This window comes from Falco cherrug, chromosome Z (genome assembly GCF_023634085.1).
Source record: "Falco cherrug isolate bFalChe1 chromosome Z, bFalChe1.pri, whole genome shotgun sequence".
NCBI classification, from domain to species: domain Eukaryota; kingdom Metazoa; phylum Chordata; class Aves; order Falconiformes; family Falconidae; genus Falco; species Falco cherrug.
In genome coordinates, this window is record NC_073720.1 from 26,659,011 (window position 1) to 26,684,958 (window position 25,948).

The 25,948-nt window shown below is 43.5% G+C and overlaps 1 protein-coding gene across 1 annotated transcript; it reads right to left on the bottom strand.

Annotated features, from left to right (window-relative positions):
• Positions 1 to 1,381: 1,381 nt before the first annotated feature.
• F2RL1 (F2R like trypsin receptor 1) lies at positions 1,382 to 7,580 on the bottom strand. Its single transcript, XM_055699705.1, has 2 exons — positions 7,306 to 7,580; positions 1,382 to 3,284 (listed from the first exon to the last, which is right to left on the bottom strand). Exons 1-2 carry the CDS (start codon positions 7,385 to 7,387, stop codon positions 2,179 to 2,181), a joined length of 1,188 nt encoding a protein of 395 aa, XP_055555680.1. The 5' UTR covers positions 7,388 to 7,580; the 3' UTR covers positions 1,382 to 2,178.
• Between the last annotated feature and the right edge of the window lie 18,368 nt (positions 7,581 to 25,948).

Consider the following 25,948-nt stretch of genomic DNA (forward strand, 5'->3'; position numbering starts at 1 on the left):
ATTCATCATCTTCACAACGTACAGCCTGTAACCCTTGGACTCCTGGCAGAACACCAGCAGTGCTGTAATCACATGAACTATGTGCCCTTCCTTGGTTTATTCACTACCACATACCGCACACTAGAAAAGACACTAGGCTGTTCAGTAAGATAAAAATACATTCTCGTATTCTGTTTATCATACACAAGCTAAGGGAAGAAGAGTTCAGATGGCAGTATGTGAAGGTGGTGCATCCCCCTTCTTCCCAAATCATTCCAGTGCTATGGCCTCTTATGTACAGTTCTTTTCCAGTAAGGATCTGTATTACATCTTCAGTAATAAATAATTATTTCCCTGCATTTTTGCCAGGAAACAGGAAGGGCAAACTGTTTATGTCTGAGAAGTGTTTGTGTTCCACTGCATCTATTGTAAACTCTCTGCTCTTCAGAGATACTCATTAATGAGAGTTGCTATTTTAGCCTGGACTTCTGAAATACCACCACCAAACATCCTACTTTCATGCTAAGCATCTGCTTAGACAAGACTGCAGCAGACAAAAGGAGAGCCAGAGCTTAATTAATCCTTGAGATGAGTAATCAAATGCATTAAACAAACCTCTTAATCTTTACTACGTATGGGGGGAAAAAATCCTTGTTACTAAAGTAGGGGCAGAATGTAGAAACCAAAGAACAAGCGAAGGAACAGACTAGCACACAGAAAGAAATAATTATATAAATACCTACAGTCTTTAAGCTGTACAAGACTGCTCAAATTCTTCCTACGGTTCAGTCTACCTGCTTTCTTACTCTCCCGATCTGAAGTGATGAACACTTCCCATCTATATACCAGCTGCCTCAGAGTACTGTTTGGACTGAGGGCTTTTCCACTTGCTTTTTTTTGTAGGGACCCAGCTACACTTAAGTCTCAGACAGGTCATTGGATACAAGTTCAATGTACAAGTGGTGAAACGCATCAGGACTGCGAGACTTGGAAAAAAATGCATTTAAATCCTACCATCACACACATACCCATCAGCTTTTCAGATCGGAAGTAAATGTGATTCCATATTCCTGAGTGGTCACAAATATCTTATGTCCTCTTCCCTCATCCAGGATATTTCAGAAGTCCACTGGGGCTGATGTTAGAGTGTTTGGTTATATCTCATTATTCCCCCCCAATTCTGAACTATTTGGTTTTACTTATCTGCTAATAAGGGAACAACTTCACCCTAATGAAGTGTGTCATTAGGTAAATTTTACTTAACCCATTTAGGCATTACAGTTGTCAGACTCCTAATTCACTGTTAGGAATAAGGTCTTTGCTACATGAAACAAGGCAAGTTGAACTTCTCAGTGTTTTGGAGAACATGTAAAAGCACAGAAGAAAGCACCCAACTCAAATATGTTATAAAAAAATAATCATATTTAGATAGCCTAAAAAATACAAGGCACATTATATAAAAATCAAACAGCTATTCATCAAAGCTTTGTAAATAGCTCCATTTAAGATCACGTACTGGCAAGCATTACATAACAGTGAATAATCTCTAACATTTTATCACAGTGCTAGCTGGTAACCAGTTCAGCTTGTCAACTCACTAGGATAAACTTTACAAGCTTCTTCCATGTTAGTATTTACAGTGTGGTAACTTGGAAAACAATATAAAATTACATTATACTAAAGATAATATACAGTCTACACCAAGATGGTGAAATGGATTCTCCTCTCCTTCTCTCTACAACTTCAAATTATGTTCAGTGTAAGCAGGTACACACAGCAAGATCCTACATACTAAATTAAATCTGTTCAGTTGTTTAATACATTACAGTTAAAGCCAAACAAAATAGATTTCTCTGTTAATTAAATACACTAGAGCAACACTACATAACATTCCAGTGACATTTTGCTTTTTAACAACTTTGATATTAAACAAAAATGCCTTCAACCACAACTCACTGCCAGGTCAGCAGCATTTCTGCAGAGCATCTGAGATGTCATGATTTTTTTTCCAGTCTAGTGGGAAGATTTTATCTGTTTACAATTTCTACACAGGGTAAGCAGCTGCCAGTTCCAAAATCCAGGTTTCCATGTAATTAAAAAGCAGAGATGTTTCTTCAGACTCCCTTGTAAAAAATAACTCTGTTGTCACTTACACCCTTTCAGCAGTAGTAATAAAAGTTCACTTTTCTAGGATTAAACTCAGTAGGTTGATTTAGTGGTCCCATTTGAGTTTGAAGAATATGAGTTTGATTTTCTAGGGTATCTGCCTGATGAGAGAGACACTTGCATCCTCCGTGTAGTTCGCACACTTCGGCAAAGAAGAGCATTTTTAAGGTTGTCTCTGAAGTCTTTTGAAATATAGTAATAGATGAATGGATCGATGCAACTGTTCAAAGTAGAAAGACACAGTGCAGTTATGTACGACACATACAGATAGCTCTGGCTGTAGGTTTTGAGGAGCAAATAATGCACAACAAGCAGCACATTGCTAGGTGTAAAACAGATGAGATACATGGATAGCACCACGATAATGAGTTTGATTGCTCTTTTTCGTTTCTTGCTAGTGCTTATATCTGAGATGGAAGCATTCAGAGTTTTAATCATTAGTATGTAAGCAACAGCAGTGAGAAGAGCTGGGATTAAGAAGAGTCCAACTGCAAGTGAGAGGAAATAACTGAACATATCATGAGCCAAAACATTTTCGGGCAACACATCGTGGCAGGTAGTGATGTTAAGATTTGAAATATATGCCGTTTGATTAACAAGATACAATGGAATAGTGCCCAGCAAAATCAGTATCCAGATAGCAAGGGAGATGCCCAAGGCAATTTCAGATTTCTTTCTTGAATGCACTATGGGGTTCACTACAACCCAATACCGTTGCACACTGAGACAAGTCATAAAAAGAATGGAAGAGTACATATTTCCATAGAAAAATCCAACAAGTACTTTGCAGAGACCTTCGCCGAATAGCCAGTTATTGCCATTTACATGGTATGCAATCTTCAGTGGGAACCAGACAACAAAAAAGAGGTCTGCCAGTGCTAAGTTAACCATATAAATCACAGCTGGATGTTTCTTCTTTGTTCGGAAAAAAAAGACCCAGAGGGCCATGGCATTGCTTGGCAAACCAATGATAAAAACAATGATATAGATCATAGGAAGAAAAACTGTAGTCAGCTTTCCTGTGAGGGCTTTTGCTGCAAATTCATCCACTTCATATAACTCTTCAGAGGCATTATTTGTATTTGAAACCTTCTGGCCAGCAAAACTTCTTCCTTTTGAACTGCTGGTTCCACTACTCCCTAAAATGAAAAAAAATCAAGAAGTTGCCGTTATTGAAGTACAGATTTCTTGTCCTTTTTAAAAATAAACTAGACATCATGATTTACTCTGAAGAATTCAAGAGGGCCTTATCAACAGAAAAATTAAGACCGGTTTTCAAACACCTGACAATTTTTATTCCCTTTATTATTCAAAAGACAACCTATATCCCTATTCAAGGATTCTTATCACCACCCAAAATGCTTTTCCATGTCACCAGAAATACCTTGTCAAAATGGCTGTCAGGTGCTCCTACCATCTGAACAGTTACAATAGATACTGCTTCAAGTACCCCAGGGCACCAGTATCATTTTACATGGTGGTACCAGACTACGCTAAGTGCTGGGACTTGTAAAACTTTGCACCAGGCTAATGTAACTGCAGTAGCAGCTTCCTCAGCTTAGATAACCCGAAAATAAGGTATGCAGTAAAGAAAAAGCACACTGCCCTCAGATAAGCTAGAACTGGAACTCAGAACATAAAGCCAAAAGCTATGCACAAGTGATCTCTAGGGAAAGCGAGATGCGTGGTATACTGTATCCAATTTGAAGCCTGAACAGGCCAACTTTATGCATGAAGACGCGACGGGGCCAGTCATGTGAGATCTCCTTCCAATTCATGGGCAAGATGGTCAGACAATCTGTAGTTTCTACTCAAGAGTGCAAAGTAGTAGAGCTGACAGCTATGGTTGCTTCATACATCAGACAGCTATCACTTCAAGTTTTGTTCTGCCTCTCAACGAGGCAGGAACTTGACAAACCATATGGGCAAGCCACCCACTCCTGACTGCTCTGTCTTGTATGACAGCCTTCAGATGGCTCAGTTCAGAACTCCTTCAGACCCAACTCAGTTCTCTCATGCTAACAAGTTAAACCGCACAAGCAGATACTGACTATGAACTAGCACCGTTCCCAAAAATCAGACATCCACCAGACTAAACTCCATGGGCGTGGAATTTTACTGTCTGTGAAGAATTTCTTTTAACCTTACCTCGGTTTCTATCAATATCTGTGGATTATTTTAGCCACAAAACCCCCCAACTGGAGTATAAAGGAGAGTCTTCTTTAGTAAGCAGATGTGTGTACAAGCCATGAACAGCGTTGAAGGATCGCCCCTTTGTTATTCAATGAATAAAAGTTTTGATACAGTTCTAGAATGAAAAATGCTTACAACTTACATTTTGAAGTATAGGAATTCTCACACAAGAAATACATATGCACACAAGTATGTGTGTTTTCCAGTATAGATTCTCAAGAACAGCAACTTTAGGTATCTGTTCCTTTCCAGTTATTACTATGAAAGTCTGATGTACAGCATTAGTGTCCTGTCTAGAGTGTGTAACCTCCTAAAGAGGTGTACAGAAATACAGCACACGTTGGTGCTCTTTAGCATTTTTAATTAAGTTACCTTAGCTCCACTTAACAAGTATTTGACAAGCTCCAGACACAGGCTGTCTTCACTGGAAAACCGAGGTATAAGAGAACTCTTTGCCAGAACAGTGATATGGAAAAATCTTTGCAGTACGCTGCACGAAGACTGACGTCTAAATTACACCAACAGAACAACAGTCTTAAAGAAAATTAATTCAAATGCCAAAACAGTCACTTTGGCCTATATGTGTTGTAATTATGATGGGCAGAACTACATAAATCCTGCTCTCAGGTCTTCAAGCCACATTATTATGTCAGCAATACTATTAAAGACTGCAAAGTTTACTTGTATAATACATAAATCCCAGGTCTCTAACTTGAGCTGTAAATAACAGAACCCATAAAACCAGCTTGAAGAACATAGGTCATACAGATATCAGGTAACGTAAATGATAATTAGCTAAGCAATGCCTCGTTTCTCAAGCTTATAGCTTGGCTGCAAAAGACCCTGCAGATGCTTGCTTGGCAACGGACCCTTTATTCTAAGCTGACCACAGTTCTCAGAGTACCATAATAAAGCACAGTGTACAGTGCCATGTTAAACACCTTTCCCTCAGTAAGTGGTTGATATTATCAAATTGCAGTCATACTACTTTTATTCCATTCCAAAGACTTAAATTATTGTAGAAATCTGGAAGGGCAAATAGTAACACTTCATTCTTACTCACGTTTTGTGATCAGATATAAATAATGCTTTGCAACTTATGTTCACAGGTTGGGTTGGAAAAAACCAAAAAGCTCACAAAAAAGCCCTAAAGCATTAGTGTGAGACATTGGAGTAAGAGATAGAATAAAGTGGATTGATGGACATGTGAACCACACACAGGACAGGACTTAGTATTGCAGGAGTGGTGAAACAGAAACAAAGGTTTGTTGTAGCCTCTTTCTGAAGACTAAGCTAAATGGGTGATACCACAGACAAGTCTTGCTTTTATGCCGACTTTAAGTAGTTTGAGCCTCAGAAGTTCCGACTGCAGAAGCTGTGCAGGTTTTGTTAGCCCAAGTGGCACCCATACAGGGAGACAGTTCATCGTCCCACCGTCTTTGCGGCTAACACTCCCACAGGAGCAACCAATCCTTAGTTAGGTATGTGCATTTTCTACATCCTCTTCTTACTCCTTCTGCACTTGCAGTTTTCCATAACAATTGAGTTCTTTTCCAAGCCGGGTTTCACCCGGCCTGACTCACATACAGAGAATGCAGCTGACCTGCTAATCTGCCTACGGGAAAAAGCTTCCTTAGTATCATGGGAAAATGTACTCTCCTCCCACAACAAGCGATTGTTTCAACACCTTTACCATTTCCCCAGAAGACATAACCCACTGCATACCAAACGAAGGAATATGCCTACCCCGCAGACACAAGAGTGCCAGCAGCACAGAGTATCCAGATTATTTTAGGTCATGGTGGTAATACCCACAGCAGGACTAAGGTTAAGATTTCCCTGGTTCATGGATCTGCAGCCCATATTCACCGCATCCCCGTAATGGCACTAGCCTGCTGGAAAACGGCTACCCCAAGCCCCTGACTTACAGGGCTGGGACAGTCCCTTGGCTGGGACGGGATCACACCTCCAGCGCATTTCACCTCCCTACTCCTGAAGATCAAAGCACCCAGCTAAAACTTTCAAACACTCTGCAAATTCCTTCCCCCACCCAGGTCAGACAACCAGGCTATTAAGAGGCAGTTCAGTTTCATAAACCCGTTCTGATCAACAAAATTTGCAGTTGCCTATTATCTATTCATTGAGAAAGCAGGACCTGCCATGAGCTTGGCTTCGACATTTAACACATACAATTTCATTACGTAAATAAACCCAGGATGAACGAATACCGAAGACCACAGCGCAAAGGCATGTGGAGAAACGGCAACGGGGTTTACTGTAAAAGGCTGTGAAACATGAACCTTACGGCAGTGAAATATTAACATGAATGACTGGCTTTTTTCCTTAAACAGCACTTACTGACGTTCTGTAAGCATAACGTCAATTGACAGAGATAAGCATTAGGATTAGAAACAAATCACCTTAGATTTTCAGAGTTGGAGGGGGAAAGCGAGAACAGTCTTTCAAGTTTTCTTCTGTTTACATACAGCCGTTAGGCAGGTTGCAAGCCGCGCAGCGCCGGGCAGTGCCCGCGCAGGACCTGCGCCCCCGCCGCCCCCCGCAAACCCCAGCCGGGCGGGACCCGAGCGCGGCTGCCGCCGGCCGAGCTGCCCTGCGCCTCCCGGCGAGGAGCCGGGCCGGCCGGCAGCGCCATCCCCGCGGGGCCCGGCTGCCCCGCTGCCACCGGCCCGTTCTCCGAGACCGTTCGACGCCGCGGGCACCCCGCACAGCGCGCTCCAGGCTCCGCACATCCCGCCGGGGGCCAGGCACCTGCTCCGCCGCCCCGCCGCCCCGTGCCCCCCGCACGGCACGCCGCCCCGCCCGAGCCCGGCCCGCAGCCGAGGGGCGCCGAGCACCCGGCGCAGCGCCCGCGGAGCCCCGGGCGGGCTCGGCCGTCCCCAGCGTATCAACCCAGCGGAGCCGGCGGCTCTAGCACCCGCCGGCGGCAGCGCGCACTCCTCCTCTCACCTGCGGGAGTGGCGGCCGCCAGCAGCGCGCACAGCAGCAGCGGCAGCAGCAGCAGCAGGCACAGCCCGCGGTGCCCGTCCATCCCGCCGCCGCGCTCCGGCCACCGCTGCCTGCCCGCACGCCCGACCAGTTCCACCTGATACCTCAGCTAGGAGGGGCGGAGGGCGCGCCCTGCCGGGACCAGTCTGGCGGCGCACGGATCGGCCCAAACCACATCCCCCACCCCCGAGGGCTCTGGGGCTGCCCCTAACATGGCGGGGTGAGCCTGGCCGGCGGGTCCGCCGCCACCGCCTCAAAATGGCGGGGGCGCACCTTTCCCCCCTCGAGGGGGCGGCCGGGGTGGCGCCTGGCTTCACGCCCTGCGTGCCCCGCACGCCTGGCTGCCGGGGCTGGGCCCGTGCCGCGCGTCTCGGCTCTCGCTCCCTCTCGAGCTGGTCACCGGGCCCGGGTGGGAGCCCCCGGGGCGCGCTGCCCGCGGCCGGGTACGTGCCGGGGCCGGGCTGTGCCGCGCCGCCGCGGGGGGGAGCGGGCCCGGCCTGGGGCGGGGGGGCTGCGGCCGCGGGCGAGCTGTCGAGGAGGCGGCCGAAGGGGCCATCCGTGGTGGGACGGTGCTGCTCCAGCGGGTTCGTATTGACGGGTGTGTGCCGGGTTTGTTACTCTTCGTTATGGTAACCTGTGAGAAGCGGGCAGCAAAATGTGTAATGGGTGCTTAACCCAAGTGCCGTTCTGGTACTGCCCTGGCGCGGCCCAGGGTAAAAGAAGGAGTGTTTTCACTTGTTAGCCTTGCCTGGGCTCAGGCGACACCAATTTCCTTTTGCAAATAGGGATTTCAAATACACAGTTGAGCACTGCAATGCCAGCAGTGTTATCCATTTATCCACACAAATACGAATTCAAGAAACGTTTTTTGGTTTTTAAAATCAAGCGTACAACTTACCAAACTCCAAAATCAAACCTGCATGTACAACCCTGGTTCACATCTTGACCATTTCTCCAGTTACATCTGTAATGCTCCCTCTGCCTCAGTCAGTCTGCAGGATACCTGGTGTTCAGTTGGTAATAAAATTATGGGGTTTTGGAATGCATATGTTAAGAATATACTCTGTTCTCTGTTGTTCTGAAGAGAACACTACTTTTTGTGGGCTTTCTGTGATGGTCATGGAATACAGGTGTTGAGTTGAGGTCTGCATTCCCATTTTACAGATAGAAAATGGAGTACATAGAGGAGGGTAAATGCACTTGGAAGTTTTGGGTGTCTGAGTCAGCATCAAGGGCCTCTCTTTTTTTGATTCAGTGTTATAAATTAATCCATACTCAAAGCATGGTTCCTGTTTGTCATCCACCCAGCTAAGACTGTTTACAGATTTCTCACTGTAGTCTCGGTTTCCTTGCTAAGCACCGGGAAAGTCACAGCCCATGCTTCCAGACTCCCTCCCTGTCTCTTTGTCTCACTTGCAGGGCTCTTTTGTTTACCATTACAAACTGTTTCATGGGTGCTTAATCTCCTGTTCCTCATCATGTTGTCCAGGAAATTGTAGTTTTCTCATCTGGCTTTTTATCTAATCTCCCTTTCCAACAGGCATACACATAATTTGCTGGCTACAGGTCTCTGCGGTGTTTTCCTTCTCAGATCTCTAGCCCTAAGAAGTCCTTTTGTCCGGTTCTGCTGTAGCCAGTGTTCTCCTCCTGCCAGGGCCCAGTCCCAGCTTTCACTGTTTTCTCTTCATTTATTACATCCAAGTCCGTCTTTTTGACCCCTTTACATTCAAAGCAGACAGCTCCTTCCTCCAGCAGCAGTGGAAGGGACTGAGAATGCAAGGGAAAAGGATTCATTGCTGTCACTGAACCAAATCTGACCTAGGCTGTCCTATGACGAGTCAGAGGGGCAACTGGAGAAGTTTTGTGGCTGCGTATAGAAGGAAGTGTCAGTGCAGGTGCACCTTCTGGAAGTGCAGCTCTGGACTTAGCCTCTGTTGAGCGTAAGGAAACCATGTTAACGGAGATCTGTAATTTGGCTAGATTATCATAGGGATGTCAGAAACAAGTAATTGATGTGAGGATCATGTCCCTTCAAAGTCTTATAAACAATTTATTAGTTTCCCAAGCAATAAAAAAGGGAGCCTATAAGAGGGAGTGTTGAGCGACTTTAATACCAGACTCCATCAACCTGCCTTATAAGAGAGGCCTTACTGCAGCCTTTCTTGCAAACTTAAAGGGAGCTTATATGCGAAAGATGGGGAGAGACTTACTACCAGGGCCTGTACTGATAGGACATTTTTAAATTAAAAGAGATTAGATTGAGATTAGATATTGGGCAGAAATCCTTTACTATGAGGGTGGTGAGACACTGAAACAGGTTGCCCAGAGAAGTTGCGGGTGCCCCATCATTGGAAGCATTCAAGGTCAGGCTGGATGGGGCTTTGAGCAACCTGGTCTAGTGGAAGGTGTCCCTGCCCATGGAACGGGATTGGACAAGATAGTCTTTAAAGGCCCCTTCCAACACAAACCACTCTGTGATTCTGTAACAAGCTAATGGGCTTTAGCACTTGTAAGCAATAGCTCCTGGTGTTCTGTTTGTGCCTTGCTAAAGTGGCTTTTGTTCTATTTACTTTGTTCTATTTACTTTACTTATTTACTGTCAAGAAGTTGGTGTTCCTAGCTAACATCTTCAGCAGATTCACCATTTATAGTCTAAATCAGAGCATTTGTAGTCTAAAAATGAGTTCTGCCTTATGACTTAAAAAATACTGAATAGAAACTAGAAATAGTCTTGCCCCTGTTCAAATCACTGTAACCTCTGTACAGATCAATGTCAAGCCTGAGTGATTTTTAGTTGCCTTTATTGAAGACATTTGACTTGTGAAACCTATTTACAGTTCTAGTATGCCATTTATCAAACATTTTGGAAAGAAAATTTAACAATCCGTAAATAAACACAAACCAATTAGGTTTCTGTTCACACTTGTTTTTTGATTGGAAAATAATTGCAATAAACACAACTGCCACAGGAAGAATAAGCACATGACTAGAGATGCTTATTAAACCTCAGTTCTCCATTACAAATTGGTAATTTCTTGGGGTTTCTGCTATACAATTTTTTCTGCTATGAATAACATATATATGTGTGCATGTATATATATATACACAGCTATATTGGGAAGAATCATCTGGCACCTTTATATAGTGTCTTGAAGGGAGCTTTGAACTAGCACATTAATGGTTATTGATTATTGAAGCGAATCCAAAACTGACAAAAAGATAAGTGAGCATCAGCTCATAATTTCCTGCTCTAGCAGTATTTGTTGTGGCATGTTATCAGGGAAGTCTCTTGCACCTTGGAGCAAAGGGCATCATTGGAAATGTGCTCTCTCTTGCACTTCTGGTAGCTGGTAGGTGTGGTAGTGTTAACACAGTTAGGCACAGGGGCTCCAGAAGGGACCTTCCAGGATATACCTTTTAGGTCTTGATTAATTTTTAGCAGCATAATGATGTGATGTAATCATGAAGATGTGTGACTGTCAGAGATGCTTGGTACCTCTTTATTAAATAAGAAATGGATGTGGTTTCCTTGCAAGGCACTTGTCAGTACTTGTGCAGCTTGTGCTAGGATAAATGGGTGGGAGCATTTTCAATACATAGAGATTGTTTTGTGTGCTTCATGTATCCCTGGGAACTTCTGAATTTAGAGAGCAAATGTGTTTTCTGTGTGGCTTATTGCAATCATACCACGTCTGTTGGAGGAGAAAGTAAGGGATGGCTCTTTGTGCCATATGACTTACACAAATACATGGATTATTTTTATTAAGGTACAAGAATTACTTGCTTTTGGAAGGGAGAGGAAATAAAAATCCCCTAACTTTAAAAATCAACAAGTCTTGTAGGGATGGCACAATCACTTAAAATATCCTTCAAACAATGCAATTAAGTGCAAGGTTTCAAGGAGGGAGGGTGAAGTTTTGTTCAAATGAAACAATTTTAATATTTTCATTTTAAAACCTAATTAAGATTTTGATTTAGAAGAAGCTGATGCATCATCTCTCAGTGCTTTAGCCTGTTCTCAGGGTAGCCACCTGGCATTTTGGAAACTTAAGAAAGTACCTGGGTACTAAGCTATGGCAAGGCACTGCTTTCACAGTGCAAGAACAGGTCTCTGGATATAAGAAGCCTTTTTGTTAACTCAGTTCAACACAATGAAGTCCTCTATCTTTCCTCCCTGTGTTACTCATTCATAAAAGCCCCTGTGCCATCTTAAGCAGTCTCTCTTGCTTGTTTTCCTGAGCCTTTGAACAGGTTTTTCTATTTCCTGCTCAGTTCATGTTGACCTTGCTGGCAGGCTTGTTAGATACTACATAATGGTTGTCACTAATGTCCCTGATGCTATATGTGTGTCCAGCAAGGATCCTAGGAATCAAGAAGGGTTGTGTGCAGCAGTTTTATGTTGTTCTCTTCCTCTGGTAGCAAAGATCTATTTTATTTCACTTTATATTTAGAAAGTCACTTTCATTCCCTCTCTTACCCTATCCACCCCAAGGTTCTTGCAGCTTTTGAAATTCTGGCTGTGGCAAATATGTGCTTTATGAACATGTCATGCTGATGTGCTGTTGGGTTGTTGCTACTGGAGGTGCCAGTGTGGGTAGCATATTAATTCATGAAATTCTGGGGGAAGGGATAGGTAGTATGGGTTATTTAAGGCGGTCCTTTAATGGTTATTAGGTGTCATCCTGATTTTCCAACCTTCCATCAGCAGTGTCCTGTGTTTGTTCCTGATGTTTGGCATTTAGAACTCTTCTTGTACTGAGGAGATCCAGGGCTTGGGCTGGAGCATGACAAAGAGAACTGGCAAAAGGTCTAGAACAAAATGTTGTGTATGCCCAGTGCCGGGGGGGGTAGAAACTTAGATGGCTCAAACCTGACTTCACAGTGAAGTGGAAGTACAGCTGTGACTCACGTTCAACATGACCTTGCAGTAATAGAGGACATGCAAATTGAACAAAACCAGTTTGGTTTAAGCAGAGTATAAAGCGGTGCTGCTGCACTTGTGTTGACAGTTGCTTAACTTGTGGTACATCTGTCTTCGAGTGTGCCTACAGCTAATATTAAGGTGTCAAAATCAAGCATTTGAACATTAGGAAATGCTATAATTTGGGCTTCTTGTGCAACCTTGATGCAGCGTGCTTGTACGTATGCATTTTGAAAGGGGTTTATTTGTGACGTCATATCCAGTCTCTCCATGGTGCATTGCATGGAGTGTGCTCATGAATATACAGATAATATGGTATTTACATCTCTACTAACATGTATAGATGTACTCAAAATTCTGCCATTTAGCTAGTACTGACTTCTTATCCTGCTACTATTGTAAACTGGGGAAGTACTCTCTGCATAGATCGGAATATGGAGAAAGGGATATGCAGATGGCTCACAATTTGTCAGGGTAACCAGTAGTTTAGGCTGAGTTTGTATCTGATACATGTAGTGCCATTCTGTTACCTGTGCTGAGGAAATGAAATGATGGTTCATTACTAGGCTAGGATAAAAATGCATAATAGCTCAACAAAATTAAACATTGTTATGTGCTCGCATGTTGGAGTGGGTGTTGCTGTGTCCTTTGTAACAGCCAGCTGGTCTCCAGAGCAAACCATCTGCAAGCAGACAATGATAAATGGAAGCTTGCATCAACATATGGAGTTTAAAGTAAGGTCATCATGGAAACAAGATTGTTAAAGAGCTGTATGCTTAGATATGCAACCTATTTGTAGTAGAAATACAGAGGGGAAGGCTGTGGTGAAATATTTAATCACGCTATTAGTTGTGATGCACTGGGTAGGGATCCTCCACATCTTTCTCTTTCAACCATCTTTGTTGGTCCATTTCACATAGGAAGTTTATTGGTGGCTTATCATGGAGATAACTCGGTTTGTATTGACACTATGGACTATCCAAACACCAACTTACTTTTAGGAACCAACCTTTGTTAGGTAACCAATCAAAGTGATAACTGAAAATGCTGAAAGCATTCTGAAACATCTTAAAAACCTGTTGCATTTCTCATATGATTTCTCTGTATACAGGAATACTCTCAATATTCCTTTTAGTGATATAATTAAACCACAGCAGTTCCGAGGAATGATTTAACTTGAATTTTACAACAAAATCTTCCTGATGCCAGGAAGAGGTTGCAAAGTCTGATGAGTATAGTGAAATGTTAATCCTAGCCAGTGAGAATAGGTAAACAGGTTTTCCTTCTGGGAATTAATTAAATGAATATTGGGATACATTGACCAAACTGAGGAGGGATTTCTTTTTCCCTTTTTTTTTTTTCTTCCACTTCAGTTGAGCTACTCTTTGTATGTACTGGTTTGTAAGACTGTTTTGAAGGGAGTTGAAAGTTATTTTCAGTATGTGTCTATTACAATTCTTGTTTAGTACTTCTACACCTTCATTGGAAGGAATATAGGATGGAGTGTATAAAAGAACAATTCCTCTTAAGGTAATCCAAATCCTTACAGTGAATCACAAACACAATGGGAGTCAACAGTATTATCTTGCAGCAAAGAAGGTTGTCTGTAACTTGGGTGAAGAAGTCCTTCCTTCATTCAGCGCTACTAAGTTATTTGTTGGAGGATATTTTAAACTCAGTCCATATCTTCTTTCAAGAAAACTAGATGAAGTCCAGAGAAGATGTGAACAATTGGAACAATCTGAAGAATGTTTGGAGCAATTTATTTTGTTTGGTCTAAAGAAGATTGTGGAGAGACGTGGTGACTGACTTAAAGTATGTCCGAAGCTGTCCAAGGCTGCAGCATGTTTTCCATGTTCACTGAGTAGGCTGAAATACTGGCAAAGTTAGATATTAGGAAAAAGGTTCTAGCAATTGGCAGTAGTTTTACTGAGCTCTCACTTTCTAGGAAATCTATAGGACCTCCATCACTGTCCATTTTAAAGTGGTTTAGACAAACAAATTATGTAGGTATGTGTAGTTCATCCTGGCAGGTGAAGCAGGTGATTCCTTGAGTAATTCTTCTAGCCCAGCCATTAGTGACTCTACAACCATATTCCTAGCAGAATAAAACCCCGATCCTTTATTACACTGATCTCAGTGGTCTTACTCTTGTTTAGGATCTGAGTACAGTAAGATTTGACATGGTGCTCTAGGTTGTGAGTCAGCCTCAGTGCTTTTGCACTCCTGTACTGTTCAGAAGGAAATGCTACTGAAATGCTATCTAGGCCCTGTCTTATCTGATTCTAGCTAGGAAGACTTCAGATACTTAGGTCATGCTCATCATTACTGAGCAATCGTGACTCAGGCAACAGCAAGATCTCCTGCTGAGATCCATCATGTTTTTGCCCCTGGGGAGCGGGGCTTGTTCAAGCCTCTCTGCATTCTTGCTTCCCCACCACACAGACAGCAGCAGCTTTCCAACCAAATGAAGGACCAGGAGCCCAGAGGGAGGAAGCATCTGGGTGGGGCACTGAGGGAGAAGAACACCAGCTGTTTCAGGGTAGCAGTAGACCTCTGGGAAGCCCCATGGGATTTGTACCCATTTTGATGAGCTAAACAACAGGTGTGGAAAAATGTCATGAACCACTAAGTTTGGTGGATGCTGAGAAGAACTGTGCTTTGTGAGTCTGACATAAAGAGCACAAAGAGAGTGACACTGAACTGCACACCTGGTCACCTTCTAAGAACAGCATGAAGACGCAGTCTCAGAGACTTGGGAGCTGACTAGATCATTGCCAGATTTTGGAAGGTGGGGAGACACAAACCGAAATCTGGCTAGGGGACCATGGGCAGTCAGTGCTGCCAGATATTTCAGTAGTCCTCTGAAAGAAATAGCTTTATAAGAAATTAATCCTGAGTACAAAACAGATGTAATCATAGTCATGTGTAAATTACATTTTGCCCCAGAGGGATAGGCAGTATATTATGTGGGGTTTTTTAACTATTAGGAAAAAAACATTTTTTTAGTTTATTTTATTCCTTCTGCATTTAAAACACAAAATTGTCTAAAAAAGAAAGTGGTTATTAGGGCACTTAGGGGATACTATAAACTCTCCCCTCTGTTTCTGGGAAGTAAGATTAAATGCATAAATAATTGTTCAGTTAAGCAAGGCAGTTCCAAAACAATCTCTAAGAACTGGTCCTTCTGCCTGCATTAAGCTGTTCCAGGTGGGAGAACACCATAGAAACAAACTGAAGTATGACAGTCTCCTGGTTTTATCATGACCTTTTTTGAACTGATTCTTTCTCTGCCTTGTAGGCATATGTCTGAGATGATTAGCAATCTGTAGTAAGAGTAACCCCCAGTAAAAATAACCTACAGACATGCTAATGCACTTACTAGCCTGACTACTGGCTTCCCTGGTGCCCTTGTTCATTTGCGGTAGTTTTCCTGCTCTTGCCATCCTGCAGAATGGGATGGCCTACCTCATGCATTTCCTTTCACCAGCCCTTCTATGTTTCCCAGTTTAGTAGAAGCATGCATATTTTTCTAGTGTTGTTCTGCTACCACACAGTCGCTACTCCTCACACCACAGTTTCCAGAGCACTCTCAGAAGAGAACTTTTTCCTCCATCTTCCAGCTCACCTCTAGGGGATGCCTATGCAAAAGGAATCCACAATTCAAGGAAAAAAGCAATGATTTGGTGACCTTGCCAGAATTACAACATAATGGGCAAATTTAAGTAAATCCTTGGCAAATCTACAGAGGAGAAAAATGTTTGTGAAGATGTAGGGATGGGGCATAGGAAGAGTTGTGTGAAAGGAAGAACACTCTTCCTCAGAACAGTCTCATGAAATGTACACCAAATTAAAGCTGCAAGCTTGCTCTAACCTGACCATAGTCAATAAAAGGCAGGTGATGCTCTCACACATGCAGAACTGTTGAAGAGAACAGGCAGTAGAATTTGAGCTGTCATTTGGCCAGTGTATTCTGCCCATCTCAGTTTTGGGTGTTTGCTTTAACTACCTCAATTTTATTGATGTTACGTACACTTCTTGGTGTAGATAAGGCCTGGTACAGCTCTAGGGATGGATGAACTCTGGCTGAGAACCGTTGGTGGCCCCCAAGGAACTTAGGATTTGCCCAAGCAGTAATGCCATTCTTGCTTGTGAATGGATGCCAGGAGTCAGCATCCAGGAAGTTATTTAATGGCAACAATGAGATCCTGTCTGCACCATTAAGCACTTGCTAATGCTGGGTTCTGTGTAATCAGAGGGTCTTTTTAGATTCCAACTGTTATTTGCAACAAACAAAATGGAAGTGAATTCTGAGAGGTTCACAGAATGTTTGTATGCCAGCCTTTTAGTTCAGTTGAACAGATAGACATGATGTTCATTCACAACAATGCTGACTGATGTAAAAATCGTATGAACAATTCCAACATTGTAAAGGAAGGACTTGAGAACAAAATTTCTAGATCTCAAAACCCACTTACTCTAAATAGTATTTGTCTTTGTAATTTTGTGATTGCTCAATCAAAATTCTATTTTGAGGACCTGTCTCTTACTCTTCTTTGAAAACTGATCCCTGTAATAATTAAAGTCGTAACTGCTTTAATAGGTAAGAAAACGTGTTTTTTTGAATCACAGTGTCATTTTCCTAAATGGAAAGTAAACTTAATCTAAGGTTTGTGCACTATCAATCCATCTCCCCTTTTTTATTCTCCACTCTTCAGAAGTTTTATGATATGCTGCTAGTCTGAATTGCTCTGTAAGTTGCCTGTACAAAATCTGGCATTTTGACCACATTTCATGACTAACTGTGGAAATTTTAACAGAATCATGCATTTATTAACTTCTGACCCTGAATTCCATTTCAAGCATTTGACCTGACTGTTTAGATGATTTGCTGGTATCTATGTTTTTAATGTATCAGTGATCTAAATAATAGATGAAAAAATGTAACTTTTCTAGTCATTGTGATAGTGAAATATTGCAACAGCCATCTGGTAGGAGTACGGGGCAGGGGGGAAAGCTAAATGACTTCTAAGACCGTAGTTTTTTGTTTTCCTTGCTATGTGCATGGACCTGCACTATCCCACTCGACCCCTACGTGCTGGCCCATAGGTTGGTACAGCCACACAATGATCACAGGATACTCATCCAAAAAGGGGCAGAATTTTAACAGAACCAGTTTTCCAGCTAGTTGATGGCATGCCTGTGTTGATGTAAAAGGAAGTGTTTCAGGGACATACATAAAAGTCCAAGGGCACTGAACAGGTTGGGCAGTTCATGTGGCAGCAGTCCTGGCTTATGACATTTAAATAGTGCATGTCATTAAGGTTCAAAAGGCAGTCATGCTGCTGAGTAGAAGGAATTAATTGTTTTGGCATTGCCTGGTTTGACAGGGAGTAATGTCTTGCCTGTTGCAGCTTTATGCCAATAAATTAAAATGAAAGAAGTTAAGCAATAGGCACACAAATGTATCTTAAAAGCTAGATTGAATGGAATTTAATTTAACTTCTACATCTGGGAGTAACAGACAATATGATAATCCAGTCACATTAACAGTTTAGGCTCTGATAGAGTCCAACAATATTTATGGTGCATTATAGAAAGTGTTGAATAACTTCTGTATGAGACCTGACTAAGCAGCCGAGAACACTTTGGTCTGTTCAGATCCTCTGCTACACAACTAGGGGCTGGGGCCATCCACTCAAACGCCAGGAGCCAGGTTCACCCACAAAAAAATCACACAAATGACACCCAGCAAGTAGGAGACCAGTGGAATGCCTTGGTGAAGGATGCAGGGGATACAGGAATTTTCTATAAATTCTCAAGAAGACTGGGCAACGCGTGCCAGAGAATCCATTGAGGATTACTAAAGAGGCAAACCATAACTGACTTGGGAATTTCCCTGAGCAGAATGCAGTGTAGGAATGTAATTGGGGAAATACCATTTATGTTTGTCCTGCTCTTTGCTGCATATGGTCACTGTTGTGGCTCATATCCAGGCCAGTGGGTCTTCCTTTGAATAGTGTGGTCATCTGCCCTAGTTCTCAGGCTCTTCTGAGGTGCAGGTTAAACTTGAAGTAGCCAGTTCCTGATGCTAATATGGCCATGCTAATATGGCTATGTGGCATTATGGATGTAATTTAGGTTCCTTTCAGATGTCCTGCAGTGTTTTCCTGTGTTTCCTCCAGTGCACCTGACAGAGATGGAGTTTGGTGATAGAGAAGACTCCGGGAGCAGCTCCATGTTCTCCAGGGAGAATAACTGTGCCATGTGTCAGCAGGACCTGTGGGCTTGGGTGGGCAAGCACAGCTGAATCCTGCAGCAGCGAAGTTCAAAATCTGAGGGAAGTGCTGGCACTTCTCAACCTGCCTTTGTAGAGCTCCTTGCACTGTAAGTTATCCGGGGAAGGATAGGGCAGGTCTGCCCATGCTACTTTGTGACATACTGTCCTGGTTTTGGGTAAACCACAACACATACCTTTGCTGGCTGTGAACAGATGTGGCTTGGGGATGGAAGAATTAGAAATACTGAAGAAAGCTATCTGTGCTAGAAACTGGGCATCTCCCAGCTCTCTAACATGGAAGGGATGTGTCTGTCTGGTTTTGAGCATATACAAGCTTTTCTTAGTTTCAGTGTCCTCTCTCTCTCTCTAGCTCTAATAAATGCTGTTTTACCGTACTTCAAGTGGCTTGTGGATTGCTTATATGGGAGTTCCTGCCATCACTGTCACTGAGGTGAAAGGGCACTGCTTTTGTCTTGCTTAGGGATTATTTGTTAAAAAGCACAGAGATTGGAACAATTTATGTACTTGTTTTATCAACAGGATTGTGATCTGTCTAGAAGCAGAACCCAGTGTCCACCAAGAAATGAGTTTAATGGAAAAAGTATGCTGGTTGGCCAGGACTGCAGAAAAATTCTTGGAAACTCCCCATTTCCAAACTTCGCTGCTAAAAAGGTTGTGAGGAGGAGAGCCATGCAGCTGTGCCGAGTCACTTGCTTTCCACGCAGCCATCCTGTCTGTTCTTGTAGTGTTTGTTCAGTGTGGCAGGATCCAGCCCCGTCCCCTCCCAGTGTCTCTCAGCCCACCTGTCACTGACTATATGACCAGGGGAAAATCACAAACACTTTATCAAATCCAATGCTGTTATTTGCCCCCAAATCGAGGACTACCACACTATGAAAAAAAGCTAGTGGTATGACCAAAAATAACTTTACTGCTCCATCATTACCTTTTGTGGAGGGAGTTCTGTTTTTGTAAAATAACTGTTTGTGATTGAATTATATAATTTGCAATTGGATTGTTTAATTTGTTTTTAAGTTTAATGAACAACATAGCCATAATTATTATTTACATTCGGAAAAAAAAATTTTCTGCTATGAAGCTGAAACTTGTTGAACATTTAAACTCCAGATACATAACAGTGTTGTATGGTCTAGATGTTACCTATGAAAATACTTACTGAATGTACCTTTAGAAGTGAAGTGGACAGAGCTGTTGGGATTTGCAAGTTATTTGGCGCACATGCACAGCAGTAACTTTCACTGTTAAAGAGGTGAAAGGTCGTTAGAGCATGGGAAGGACAGGAAAAGGTGCTTCCGTCTGCCTTGCTGCAGGACTATGTAGAACTTCACTGTGACCCCTGGATGCCACATTGTCCCTGCTCCTGCCTAGGCTTCCTTTGGGGATGGCAAGGGAGAGCGATCCCACACAATACTGTACCCCAGCAGCCCTACCCTGATCTCCTGGGCACAGCGTAGCAGTACAGGAGCCCGACTCAAATGTGGGGCTATTGCTGCGAGGCACAGAATCAGGAAACCTTTTGTTTTCTCGTATTTCTGCCTAAAACCATTCAATGTCTTTGAGGAACACAGAAGGTGGAAGCAGGATGTGGGTTGTTAATCGACGCCTAATGTGAGGAGCAAGCAGTTATTTCCTTCAGGAGGGGTGAAATATTTTCTTCTGACAGTTGTGCTTATTCAGCTGTGCTGGATTGCACCAGTCCCAGTAATTTTTCAGCCCTTTGGTGGCTAGGTGACTGCTTCTTGCAGTAAGGTGCTTCACCCCATGCTACAGGCATGATAATGCTGATTCACCTGCTTCTTGTGAGGGGTAATCCTCTTCTTGTGCTAGCCAGCTGTTCCTGGTCCCAGGCGGAGGTGTACTTGGCAGCAGCCAGGGTCTCGTACAGAGGCTTCAGGTCCCTGCTCCTGCCGAGGTCCTGGCTTGGTGTCTGCTGTCAGCCCAGGCTTGGCTTCACAGGTGCAGCTCTTCCTGGGACCCTCTTTCTGCTGCGCTTAAGGCAACTAAGCTCACGATTCTGGGTCTTGTTGAGTGAGGAGCTGTTTTCACCTTTCTATTCCTCCCTCCCAACCAAGCATTGCTCTAGATGGGTGAGGTCAGAGTTCTCCCACCAGATTCCTCCACAGCTGGGGGAAGCTCCCTCAGGCTTGGTTGTGAGCTCACACCCATCAGCTTCCTTTGCTAAATCCAAATAAATCCTTTTACACTACAGTTAATAATTTTACATTTAAACAGTGTAACCTTATCTCTGTACAGTCTTCTAGAAGTCAAGGAATGCCTTTTTGCAAAATAGTATAAAAGGCTAAAGTGCAAAAGCAGCACTACTCGCATTCTAATTATGTAAAAGTTCTGCGTGATTGTTACAGGTACCAAGTGTATTAGCCATCATTGCTGGGTTTGATGGCAAATTAACTAGGAGTGTGGGTGCGAGAATTAAGGAAGTCTAAATGTTTTGCAAATGTTTGCTCAGTGAAAGAAAACTATATTCCTAGGGTTACAAAGGTTAATTTCCCGTATTTAATTCAACATATCTCTTGATGATGACAGCTTCAACACTAGCCTCACTGCTGTACATTTTCTTCAAAACAAAACATTTTGCTTTTCTACCTATTTTTCTCTACTGTGGTACCATGGATTTGAAAGAATGAAAATGTTGGATTTTATTCTTCCCACTGTGTTTAGGTTTGTTTATGCTTTAGCAGAAAAGCTGGTTGATCTGGTTTTTCTAGGATGGAGTCATTACTGTATTACCTTTCCTGACCTGTTGAAAGATCTTTCGTTTTTACAGCACATATATCATGGCCTACACATGAAAATGATTGAAATATGATTGAATTACCTCTACTTATGGAGATAAATAACATCTAAAATATGTAATTAAATACTCAGTACAGGTCATAGGAGACTACAATGAAGTATTGTATGAAGACTTGAAGAGATTATGAAAAGTAATTAAATGTTTCAGGGTGAAGACTGGTTCCAAAGAGCTAAACTCATGCGATCTGGCTTCTGACTCCCTGCAAAGAGAATAGCCCTGTTCCTTGCCAGCCTCCCACGCTGGGCAGGGTAGCAGGAGCAAGCCCCACCGAGCTTGGACACGAGCACTGGTAACCTCTGGGTAAACTGCGGGTGCAAGCTGTCCATGCTGGAGAAAACCAGCTTTCTTTGGCCTTATTGGGAGTTGCCTGTATGCTCTTGTGGAAGAGAGGTCAACACGATTCATATGAGTGGAGCTGGAGGACATGTTCTGCTGTCTCTGCTCTGTAAGAGCCTGACACGAAAGTTAACACCCTGACTGTTGAAAAAAACAGCAGGAAAACTAGCTGTGCTTTGGAGTGTGATTCCTGCAGGCGCTGAGCCAGGGACCTCGGTTCCTAAGGGCTCAGGTGGAAACAGCTGAGGGGAAGGGTGCCAGCCTGCCCCATGCCTAAGAGACATAAGGTGTCTAGTTGAGAAAATCCTGTTTCTGCTTTGCCGCTGGATGTGGCAAGACAAAGTTCTTCCTTGCTCTCTGCTTTCTTCTCCCCAAAAGAAAATCTACAGAAAAAGAGAAGCAACACTCTTTTTGACCAATTGCCTTAAGGATTGTGAAGATCTAGGATCAATGTGTAAGGGGGATCTCAACTCACATACCTCTTTATCCTAAGGCAGAACTCCTACCTCCAAGTTAAAAGATAGTGTAGTGCTTGGACATTTCCATTTTCTCCTAGTGAAACTATTCCACTTTGCTTAAAATACTTAGGTGTTCATTGGCACACTGGCATCTCACGTCCTATTTATTAACAGTGATCTGGTGAGATGTGACGGAACACCACAAAATCTTAAAAAATGTGAAACAAAACCACAAAGGGATGATTTCTGCATTGCTTTCCACATTCTCAGTGCCTACAACAATGAAGTGAACAACATGCAGCAAAGTTAGGTTCATCTCCAAAATCAATTAATTCCCCTATTTCACCACTGACTTTGTAACATGATGGCAAACATGACATCCCCACACAGGACTAGCCTTTCTTAGATGCTTGGTTGTGGAGGTGTAAAATAATGCTTGTCTTTCTTTTGAATTTGATAGTTTATGGCTTTTTAAATAGGAAGTATTTTCTCTTTTTTTAAGCCTCTTTCATTCCCAAAACAGTACCACACACACTGGGCAATTGGGAAAAAAAAATCACATCTGGTGAAAACTAGACCGTGGTAACAATGTGTCTGTAGTCAAGAGTTAAAAAGAAGGTGTTGATAGTCCCCACCCAGGTTCTTATTACTTTGCAAAGAATAAGCCGAAGCTTTTCATTTGTGTTTGTACCTTGAGCCATTAGAATGTACACAATTTGCATTTTTAAAGGATTTTTTTTTCTTCTGGGAAAGTCAGGACTTTTTGCATTTACACAAAAACCGGATTCTCATGTAACTACATTCAGCATTAAAACTTTAAGAAGAAAGCAGTAATTATTATAATCCTCATAATACAGCCTCTTGGAGAGTAATTGCCAGCTCTTCACGGCAAGGATTGCATAGTGGCTTACTCAGTAGGTGCACTGTTTTTGCTTGAGTCTTTTAGGTACTATCAAAATATACATTCAGCTCACTTACACAAAAAAATCCAGCCTGAAGCGAAGAAACGAGGAGGCAGCCTGGAGTGATGCCAGTGTGTGCTGATAGCACAAGAGCTTACTGTGCACGGAAGGCAGCTGGGATACACATTGCTGCACCTACCTTTCCCTCTTTTGTTTTCTGTTCCCCACCCATGTGCAAGTATTCCTGTTACAGTAAAATGAGTCAGACGATACTGTTACATATCTTCCCTTCCACAGGGTACAGGATCCCTTCCCCACTGGACAGTGCTAAAAGAAAAGACTGTGAAGACACCCAGTAAACCTGTGCCTGAGTACAGTACCTGTGTCTTCTGATGATTTTCAGCAGTTAAATACAACTAAATGATACATGCTGAAAGATGATCTAGCTGTGAAGAAGACCAGCCTGGCTGAACAGAAAGCTTTGGCTGGAACTAAGGCAAAAAAAGAAAGTTTATAACCTTTGGGAGAAGGGGCAGGCAACTCAAGAGGACCACAAAGATGCCATGAGGTTGTCCAAGGAGAAGGTTAGAAGGGCCAAAGCCCAGCTAGAACTTAACTTGTCTACTGTAGTAAAAAACAATAAAAAGTACTTCAATAAGTACATTCACACCAAAAGGAGGGCTAAACAGAGTCTTCATCTTCATCTTCATCATGAGGTACTTAATGCCTTCTTTGCCTCAGTCTTTGATAGTAAAGCCATTTGTTCTTGGGGCACCCAGTGCCTTAAACTGGAAGACAGTGATGAGGAGGAGCAGAATGAAGACCCTGTAATCCATGGGGAAATGGCTTGTGACCTGCTACAACACTTAGAACACAGGTCTATGGGGCTGGATGGGATCCACCCAAGGGTACTGGGGGAGCTAGTAGAAGTGCTTACTGAGCTGCTCCCCATCATTTATCAGCAGTCCTGGCTAACCAGGGAGGTCCTGGTTGACTGCAGTTTAGTAAATCTGATGTCCCTCTACAAGAAGGGCAGGAAGGAGGATCCGGGGACCTAGAGGCCTGTCAGGGACCTCTTTGCCAGGGAATTTATGGAGCAGATCATCCTGAGTGCCATCACATAGCACACACAGGACAACAAGCTGATCCGGCCCAGTCAGCATGGGTCCTGCACATGCTGCTTGACTAACCTGATCTCCTTCTATGACAAAATGACCCACTTGTGGGTGAGGAAAGACTGTGGGTGTTGTTTACTTGTACATTGTACTTTGACTTTAGTAAAACCTATGACACCATTTCCCATAGCATTCCTCTGGAGAAATGGGCTGCTTATGTCCTGGACGGGTGTACTCTTTGCTGGGTTAAAAAGCAGCTGGAATACCACTATGAGTTGTATTGAATGGAATTACATCCAGCTGGTGGCCAGTCACCAGTGGTGTTCCCCAGGGCTCAGTACTGGGGCCAGCTCTGTTTAGTATCTTTATCGGCGCTCTGGACGAGGGGATCGAGTGCACCCTCAGCAAGTTTGCAGATGACACCAAGCTGGGCAGCAGCGTTGCTCTGCGGGAGGGCAGGAGGCTCTGCAGAGGGGTCTGGACATGCCGGACCGATGGGCCGAGGCCAGCTGGATGAGGTTCAAGAAGGCTCCGTGCCGGGTCCTGCACCTGGGTCACACCAGCCCCACGCAGCGCTACAGGCTGGGGCAGAGCGGCTGGAAAGGGCCTGGTGGGAAAGGGCCTGGGGGTGCTGGTCGGCAGCCGGCGGGGCATGAGCCAGCAGTGTGCCCAGGTGGCCAAGGAGGCCAGCAGCACCCTGGCTTGTGTCAGGAGCAGTGTGGCCAGCAGGGCAAGGGAAGGGACTGTCCCCCTGCACTGGGCACTGGTGAGGCTGCACCTCGAACCCTGTGTTCAGGTCTGGGCCCCTCACTGCAGGAGGGACGTAGAGGAGCTGCAGCGTGTCCAGGGAAGGGCAACGGGGCTGGGGAAGGGTCTGGAGCACAAGTCCTATGACGAGCAGCTGAGGGAACGGGGGCTGTTCAATCTGGAGAAAAGGAGGCTCAGGGGGGATCTTACTGGTCTCTACAAGTGCCTGAAAGGAGGTCATAGGCAGGTGGGGGCTGGTCTCTTCTCCCAGGTAATAAGCCACAGGACAAGAGGAAACGGCCTCAAGTCACACCAGGGGAGGTTTAGATTGGAAATTAGGAAACATTTCTTTACTGGAAGGGTGGTCAAGCACTAGAAGTGGCTGCCCAGGGGGGTGGTGTAATCACCATCCCTGGAGGTGTTTAAAAAATGCATAGATGTGGTAGTTTGGGACATGGTTTAGTGACAGACTTGTCAGTCCTGGGTTAATGGTTGGACTTGATGATCTTAGAGGTCTTTTCCATCCTAAATGATCCTACAATTCTATGTACAATTCTATGTATTCTATAAATACAATTCTATGATAGATAGTGCTTTTCAAACTTTTGTATTTAGTGTTATTCCTCAGAATGATTTATTATCTCACTATTTTTGTCATAATGAATGTAAGGTTCCGGTAGATGTTAATTAATAGTTTCCATCAACTGCATTTCCTGTGGTCCATATATTCTCAGTTCATCATAACTGTATTTGAAATAGGGATTGAGAACCTGTCTAATGGGAGTTTTTCCTCTAACTTTCCAGGGATAGAAGTACCACACCTGTTCCTTACTGGAGTTGGCCTCTAAGGAACTGAGGTTTATGGATTAAGTGGCACGCTTCATAGCTATTAGTTGCTTTCAAAGGGCTTGAAAATAGTATTCTATTGAGCTCAAATTGGAAGACAGTTATCTCAAAGTGCCTCTCAAAATAAAACCAACTAACTTTCAGATAATTCAGAAAAAAGCTT

Excerpts from the sequence above, each read along its gene's own strand:
- F2RL1 (XM_055699705.1), bottom strand. The coding sequence starts at position 7,387 with ATGGACGGGCACCGCGGGCTGTGCCTGCTGCTGCTGCTGCCGCTGCTG. Across the intron at positions 3,285-7,305 it reads GGCGGCCGCCACTCCCGCAG|GGAGTAGTGGAACCAGCAGT; the intron begins GTGAGAGGAGGA and ends TTTTCATTTTAG.